Here is an 8,607-nt window from a genome sequence, read left to right as displayed (position 1 = left end):
CTGATTGTGTGGTTCTGTAAGTCTTGAGGCTGTAGTGTTTTGGTGAGGTCAGATGAGGATGGGTCAGTACGTCTCAGGCTCCTTTCAACACTCAATTCTTGGTAGTTAAGAGCTTTGTGATAAGGCTTTCTGACATTCTCTCTCTCTCTCTCTCTCTCTCTCTCTCTCTCTCTCTCACACACACACACACACACATTTAAATATATGAAGATGAATGTATTTATGGCACAGAATCCTGTGAGCCATTATTGAGAAAATAATTTTCTTAATTATATCCATTCTATGCTTTTAAGTCTTCTTTTTTTCTTTTCTTTTTATATATACTTCTATGTGGTGGCATGATGGCTTAGTGGTTAGCATGTTCGCCACACACCTCCAGGATCCTGGGTTTGAGTCTTGTTCCCGCTTACTGTGTGTGTGCACCCACCCTGTGATGGGTTGTATCCTGCCTTGATGCCCGATGACACAGTCTCCCTGTGACCTGAGTGTAGATCGGATAAGTGGTACAGACAATGAAATGAAAAAAATGTACTTCTATGCATGCACAAATAGCTATTTAACTTACATATACATAACGAAAATGTATATGGCAGTCTTGTTATGTCCATCACTACTGAAGTAGAAAGGAAAAACTCCTTCAAGGTGTTTAGCAGGACAGTATGGTGTTGGATGGATGGACAGTTGCTGTTGTATTCCATCTACCTCAAGGTTCCATGTGTTGTGCATCTGGAGATGCTTTTCTGCTCAACATGGTTGTAAAGAGTGATTATCTCACTGAGATAATGTAACTTTCCTGTCAGATCTAAGCCTGGCTGTCTTCCTTAACAGACTCTACAGATCTGCTTCTCAATGGATTCTGTGTAAACGCTAAAGACTCTTGTACATGACAATCCCATGAGATCAACAGGAAATGAAGTACTTAAAACCGGCTACTAATGCAGCAATCAAAGTCAGTGAGATCACATTTTCTTCCTATTTGATCATGAACATTAACTCAAGCTCTAAACCTTTATCTGTATGATTTTCTGCATTGCGCTGGTTGGATATATGCAGGAATGTACAGATGTTCCTATTAAAGTGGACGGTAAGTGTGTATGATAAAGTCAGGTGTGTTGGAGAAGAGAAAACTGAAAGCACATTTGTGATGGATTTCTGATTAATGACAATACAATGATCTGAAAGCTGCTTTTATTATTTTATTGCTTTTATTATTACACAGGAAACGATATTTAGAGGTTTTATTTGTTTTGAATCCAGAGGCAAATCTTCTTCAACCTACCAGGGTAGGCAAGCCATGGATCTTCCGCTCCACCTCACTGCAGTATTTCTCAGGAAGTCCGGCTGCCCTGAAATAGAGTTTAAAAAAAAATCATTATTGTTATACATAAACCAATCTGTATAAGCTTTGTGAAGGTTTCCTGGCAGGATGACATAATCAGTAGGAATATAATCGTCCATAACGGGGGTGATTTAAAAAGATGTTGCTTCAATTCATGTCATTGTATCTGATCTATCCTCAGGTCACACGGAGCCTGTGCCTATCTCAGGCATCATTGGGCATCAAGGCAAGATACACCCTGGACAGAGTGCCAACCCATCAAAGAGCACACACACAATCGGCAATTTAGAGACACCAAACAGCCTAGAAGCATGTCTTTGGACTGTGGGAGGAAACCAGAGCACCCAGAGGAATCCCACCAAGCTCTGGGAGTACATGCAAACTCCTGAGCAGGAGCGAGACTCAAACCCAGGACACTGGAAGTGTGAGGCAAACGTGCTAACCACTAAGTCACCATGCCGCCCCATGTTGCTTCATAATCATTAGGACAGAATCATGTGCCAAAAATATGTCAATAAGTAAACATTGCTCTATTATTTTAAACAACTGAAACAAATAGGATGCTTCTGATGCCATTTTTTTTTTAACCAAAATGATGTGCATATACTCGGAGATATTCTGGACACGCTGAATCGTGTGAGGTCGCTGGCATCAACATATAATAACTCTGCATGTAAGACTCACTTCAGCTCCTTTAGCTTCTTTTCTTTGATCTCATCCAGACGTGCTCGACGGACCCGAGCTTCTTCATCCAGCTTCTCTCCTTCACGGAACACATCTCTCCTCCGAGCGATGGCCTGAGCCTCCCGCTCCCGAACCTGCTGCCGGACCTCCTCGGAGTGGTGCAGGATCCGCTGCTGATGCCGTTCCTCCTTCTCCCTTTCCCGTGCAATGAGCTCCTGCTGGACCCTGAAGTTTAAAAAATAAAAAACCTTGTTCATACTTTAAGACACTTTAAATTAGATGAGTTTGTGTATGGACACTGATCAGGCATAACATTATGACCACCTGTCTAATATTGTGTTGGTCCCTCTTTTGCTGCCATAATAGCCCTGACCCCTCATGCACTGTGTATTCTGACACCTATCTATCAGAACCAGCATTAACTTCTTCAGCAGTTTGAGCAACAGTAGCTCATCTGTTGGATCGGATCACACGGGCCAGCCCCTTGGCCGCCCATGACCCTGTCACCGGTTCACCACTGTTCCTTCTTTGGACCACTTTTGATAGATACTGACCACAGCTTGTAAAAAGCTTGTGAACCTTTGAAACCACATAATTTACAACAATGTTCTGTTTTTAAATGAAAGGGACACATCGATTACTCGGTCACAGTCAAGGCTGTAAAATAAATGCCCCCTTGTACATAATTATTGCTGGTCTGACTAACAGTGAGGAGGAATTTAATACCGTCACTTCCTCCAAAACTATTTCATTACCTCAAATCTTTCAGGGACTATTTGCTTAAACGGCCCTCTTCCCATCATTCCATCACATTTCACATCTGACTAGGCTGAATTTGCTCTTTTTAAAACCATCTGCTGTTCATTTACTCATGTGTTTGCATCAATATCAGCCTGACATCCTGTCCCATTCTAATTTCCCTGTTTCCTCGGTGACTGAAAGCTATACAGGCCTCCATCATGCCTCACATCATGATTCGTTTTTCCCCTGAATCTCCTAATGGGTGAAAATTAATGCTGAAAATTAGCCTCTTAATGGTGAGCTAGAACAATAATAATACAGTCATCAGTCCAAGCAGTGTGGTTACTGAGCATGTGTGAGAATAATTTTGCTGTAGCGATAAAATCTCTTCGAAATGCAGCATGATCATAACATCAGCAGGACGTGTCCTGATGCTTTACCTCAGGACCCTCTCAAACTCGGCCCTCTCTCGTCCACCTTCGATAGACAGCATGTGCTCTTTATGGGTGATCTGCTCTAGACGAGAGGCCTTCAATCTCTCCGCCTCTTCCTGCTTTTTTTTGGCCTGTTCTTTCTCTTTCCTTCTCCATTCCCTTTCAGTAGCCTCCTGGTTCCTACGAGCCCTGAGCGCATCCTGGGAGATGACAGCAGAAATTAATAAATAAATAAAAAGTCAGGAGAAGATGATTTAATTAAGCACATTCACATGAGAATATGATTGGATTAAGTACATTCACATCCTGTTTTCCGTTGTACTCTGTCCTATGTTAGCAGATGATGATTTTAAAAACAAAACCAGTCTTAATTTGTATGTGAATAATATCTAACAGTCATCTAAAATTTCCACATATTAGACGACAGATTAGTGTTTTTTTTGCCAAACATTTGTATTCCATACTTTGGGCTGTATATTGATCTGAAAACTGACATGACGGGTTAAAACTGTCTAAATATTTTAGTGAATAGGACAAAATGATAAACTGGATGATCATACACATCAATATTGAGCTATACAATGCAGAATGCAGTCTTTTCATTTTGGAATTTCAGTCAGTGTAAATTGTTTAGGAAAGTGGAGAAGAAGTGGAGGCCTAACTGAATATATACATATAGATCAGGCATAACATTATGACCATCTGCCTAATATTGTGTTGCTCCCCCTTTTTGCTGCCAAAACAGCCCTGACCCGTCATGCACTGTGTATTCTGATACCTTTCTATCAGAACCAGCATTAACTTCTTCAGCAATTTGAGCATCTGTTGAATTGGACCACATGGGCCAGCCTTCGCTTCCCATATGCATCAATTAAGGTTGGCTGCCCGTGACCCTGTCGCCGGTTCACCACTGTTCCTTCCTTGGACCACTTTTGATAGATACTGACCACTGCAGACCGGGAACACCCCACAAGAGCTGCAGTTTTGGAGATGCTCTGATCCAGTCGTCTAGCCATCACAATTTGGCCCTTTGTCAAACTCGCTCAAATCCTTATGCTTGTCCATTTTTCCTGCTTCTAACACATCAACTTTGAGGACAAAATGTTCACTTGCCGCCTAATATATCCCACCCACTAACAGGTGTTATTCACTTCACCTCTCAGTGCACATAATGTTATGCCTGATCAGTGTGTATACATATATATATATATGACATGTCGGAATGAAGGGATAAGGTCAGTAGTAATACAGAGTTTAAGACTTAATGAAAGGTTGTCATCTTCAGGCAATAAACACAGTCATTAATCAGCTTTACCTTTCAAACTCAAAAGCATACACATCTCTATCTGACAGACAGTGAATGCTCTTTAACCTGTTCAGCCTTATGATCTCTGTCTCTTTCCTGGAGAGCTCTCAGTCGTGCCACTTCTTTCTCCTTCTCTTTCTTTATTTGTTTTTGTTCAGCCTCATACTCTGCCTCTCGCATCTGCAAGAAAACAAATACACCTTAAATTTCACATTACTGCCTGTACAGATACCTGTGTCCTAAATATATCAGTGTGTGGGGTTAGAGCTCTTTGTGTGTGCTAAAAAAAAAAAAAACTTCCCTATAGTTCAGAGCACTGATTATTTGAATGAATGTTATTTCAGACTATATAATGATATTTTCTCTGCACTATATACGTGCAGCTGTAGTACAGGTGAGGGAACATATTATTTGTGAAATCTAACATTCTATAATTATTGGTATGTTAAAATTTCTTCGTCCCTACAGGTGTACAAATATCTACATCATTAGCAACAGGAAAACACCCATGCCACTGAGGCCTAGCTCACCATTTTCTTTTGTGTATATTCCAGAGCATGAAGGTCAGCCAGCCTTTCCTCTTCTTTCTTGCGTTCTTTTGCAAGCAGATTTTCCTCGTTGATTTTCAGAATTTCCATCTGAAGCCTTCTTTGCTCCTCTTTTCTCTTTTCCATACCCTAGAGCCAAAGTCACAGATCCACACACATTTACACAGATACAGGCCAGCCAAAGAGGAAAAAAAAATAAGATCTAAGATGTTGCTGCATATGTAAAGATGACACTGATCTGGATGGACAAATTATAACCAGAGAGAAATATTGAAAGGAAGCTGTATAGTAAATTTGGAGGGTATTTATTTACAATATTTAATATTAGTCAATTATATTAGCAGTTTAGTTAGTATATGGTTCATGTTTTTGTCTCATTAGTAAGACCTTTTAGGTCTTAACTGTTGGGTTTTTGAGCATTCAAAATGTTTTGGGTTTGTGAGACTTCTGATCTCATACCTCCAACTCCTCCATCTGCAACCTCTCCAGGTTCTCCAGCACCTGCTGCCCTTCCTGTTCCTTCAGCTCTTCCTGCAGCATGCGCTCTTCCTCACGTTCCTCAATCTGCTTCAGGATGCACATCTTCCCCCTGAACAAAACGTATCCCTAAACTGCTCAGGAACTTAAAACAAACGTTTCAGATATTTGAGAAATGGCATGTTAAAAGCCCTCACTGAATCCTCTGATTTTTGCGTAGCTTGTCGATCTGTTCTTGTATCTCAAGGGCCCGCCGACGGTCCACCTCCATCATGGCATCCAGCCTACGCTCCTCCTCCTGCAACTCAGACAGAATCTGCTTCTTCTCTTCAATCTGAGCGTCCCTCACCGCATGGCACTGCGCCTCCAGAATCAGCTATGGAGTTATGGTAACACATAAAAGCACACGGGTGAACCCTCGCCAGAAAAACAGACACACACACACACACGCGCACACACACAAAGAACCAACAAGTGAGAACTGAAGACAGACCTCGTTAAGCTTCTTGACCTCATCTTCTTGCTCCATTCTCAGGGTATTCGCCCTCTCCAGTAAATACTGAGCCTGCTCCTTAGCCTCTGCTTCCAGATCACTAAGGCCTTGGTTCTTGTGACGGCACAAGTCTGCTTGATGCATGAGCACCTTCCTCTCCTCAGCAGCATTCTAACACAGACACAGAAACACTGAGCACTTCCACATTATATACTGATGCTGCCTATTGTACCAGACAACAATGGCCTCAAATATATTAAAACTGTAGAGTAACCATTATTAAGTACCTTATTAAATAACACATATTTTCCCACTATACCTTTTCTGATACTATGACGATTTAAGTCTGAAGTCAGTGTCCACTTACTGTGTAAAATGTTTTATTCTTTATCACATCGAACAAGCTTTTTAAAAAAGCTTTCTGCTCACCATGGCCTCTTCCCATTCTTTGCGCTGACTCTGCAGTGTTGCTTCTCTCTCCTCTTTCGTGAGTACACGTGATTTACCCATGATGCGCTCGATTTCAGCCGGGCAGAGGATGATGGACTGTCCGGATGGGTCCTTATTGTGAATTCTAGTTCAACAAAACAAGGCATATTCCTGTCGCATTCCATATGTTTTAAGACCCCATACTTTGCAAGGCAGAGAGATAAAATGAAGGAACTAAATAGCATTTCACTGAGTTATACCACTCCTGTGCTTTACTTGCCTCAGGTCCCTGATGAGGTCCTTGGTGATGATACGGACTGTCTCAGGGTTCTGTGTTTTGGTGGCCGGAGCAGAGCGAGACTGCGTTCTGGAGCCATCTTTCGGGAGGTTCTTAATTTCACATGCAGACTGGAAAAAAATAATGGAAACCCCCATTTATCAACAGCCCACTAATTACACATCCTGCTATTTGTTTTGTGTCTGTAAATCAAATATTTGTCTCACCTGTTTAACTGTTCCAAAAAGAGTTTCATCTACTTGGGAAGTGAGGGCGCGTGTCCGGTAACGCCGCGTGTGAGCACTGTTACTGGACATTCGTGTGGATGATGATTTCCCACTCTGAGGCTATAAAGACCATCAACTTAATTACACGTCAGTTTTAAACATAAACAATTTGCTTTCTTAGGAGCTCAGTAAATAATAATATTCGTGTACAGTAGGTCTTTTTATTAGAGTCTTGATGATTTACATACACCGATCAGCCATAACATTATGACCAGTGAGAGGTGACATGAATAACACTGATGATCTCCTCATCATGGCACCTGTTAGTGGGTGGGATATATTAGGCAGCAAGCGAACATTTTGTCCTCAAAGTTGATGTGTTAGAAGCAGGAAAAATGGGCAAGCGTAAGGTTTTGAGCGAGTTTGATAAGGGCCAAATTGTGGTGTTCTCTGTCTGCAGTGGTCAGTATCTATCAAAAGTGGTCCAAGGAAGGAACAGAGGTGAACAGGCGACAGGGTCATGGGCTGCCAAGGCTCAGTGATGCACATGGGGAGTGAAGGCTGGCCCGTGTGATCCGATCCAACAGACTAGTTACTGTTGCTCAAACTGCTGAAGAAGTTAATGCTGGTTCTGATAGAAAGAACCAGATCAGGGCTGTTTTGGCAGCAGAAGTGGGACCAACACAATATTAGACAGGTGGTCATAATGTTAAGGCTGATTGGTGTATAAGAATTTTTATTGACTTTTTTAAAAATAAAAATATATAATGTATGCATTCATAAGAAGAAGGGGGAATGTAAGATTATAAGTACATTTCTTATAAACATCAAAATAAAGATTTATATTATATATTTATTCACATGAGAGTTAATTATACTCCCTGGCTCATGTTAATGCGTGTTGTATTACATACGTTCATGTTGTACGTATAATTTTTATAATATTTATATTTGTGTATATATTTATTTGTTAGATAGCATAAAAGTAACGCCAACTCACCATATTTTTTAGCAGATTTCATCAAGACCTAAAGAAAACTACGCACCCGATTGTTGACTTATGAAGCTAATAGGGTCACACAGGCAGCTGTTAGCGCTAGCAATGCTAATGTGGTTTGGTAATGTTACTATAGAAACAGTTACAATGGTAACAGGGAGACAAATCTGAGCATGCGCGTAAATATCCTCAAGCATTAGGCGGTGGGTTGACGAATGCAAGCAAATAAAATATTAATAAACCGTATCATGAACTCTTTCTCTCTCCTTCTTTCATGGGAAAATGTAATTCCGTTCAATTTTATTCTGCCATACATTGGCACAAATATTTTTTTTTACAATAATGTAAAAATTTTTTAAAAATAATGTACATATGACAGCAGATCGTGTGTGGGGTCCTGAGTCAACAATAACTGCAGGATTCATCAGGATCCCTGCAGCAGAAGCACGCACTCAGTTAATAAGTAATCTAAATTAAGGTAGTGTCCCAGTGTAAGTAATCTAAATTAAGGTAGAACCACACATAGACAGGTACGTACGTTACGTGCACACACGGGACTTCCGGTTCTTTTCAATGAGTCAGAGATTCAATCGATTCAGCTCCCCTTTAAGAGTAGACTCTGTCAGCTCCCAAAGTTAATGCTTTTTGTTGTTGT

At 40.9% G+C, this 8,607-nt stretch overlaps 1 protein-coding gene across 1 annotated transcript; it reads right to left on the bottom strand.

The window, feature by feature from the left end:
- Positions 1-1,188: 1,188 nt before the first annotated feature.
- cfap45 (cilia and flagella associated protein 45) lies at positions 1,189-8,074 on the bottom strand. Its single transcript, XM_058388068.1, has 12 exons — positions 7,956-8,074; positions 6,956-7,075; positions 6,732-6,859; positions 6,452-6,596; positions 6,023-6,193; positions 5,727-5,905; positions 5,512-5,641; positions 5,035-5,181; positions 4,571-4,684; positions 3,205-3,398; positions 2,024-2,248; positions 1,189-1,346 (listed from the first exon to the last, which is right to left on the bottom strand). The coding sequence occupies exons 1-12, from the start codon at positions 7,956-7,958 to the stop codon at positions 1,271-1,273; spliced, it is 1,632 nt and encodes a 543-aa protein (XP_058244051.1). The 5' UTR covers positions 7,959-8,074; the 3' UTR covers positions 1,189-1,270.
- Positions 8,075-8,607: the final 533 nt, after the last annotated feature.

The sequence above is a fragment of the Hemibagrus wyckioides genome, linkage group LG04 (genome assembly GCF_019097595.1).
Source record: "Hemibagrus wyckioides isolate EC202008001 linkage group LG04, SWU_Hwy_1.0, whole genome shotgun sequence".
NCBI classification, from domain to species: domain Eukaryota; kingdom Metazoa; phylum Chordata; class Actinopteri; order Siluriformes; family Bagridae; genus Hemibagrus; species Hemibagrus wyckioides.
The sequence above is the reverse complement of the archived record's forward strand: the minus strand, read 5'-3'. Positions and strand labels throughout refer to the sequence as shown.

Excerpts from the sequence above, each read along its gene's own strand:
- cfap45 (XM_058388068.1), bottom strand. Across the intron at positions 5,182-5,511 it reads TGCAGATGGAGGAGTTGGAG|GGTATGGAAAAGAGAAAAGA; the intron begins GTATGAGATCAG and ends CTTTGGCTCTAG. Across the intron at positions 4,685-5,034 it reads AATATACACAAAAGAAAATG|ATGCGAGAGGCAGAGTATGA; the intron begins GTGAGCTAGGCC and ends GTTTTCTTGCAG.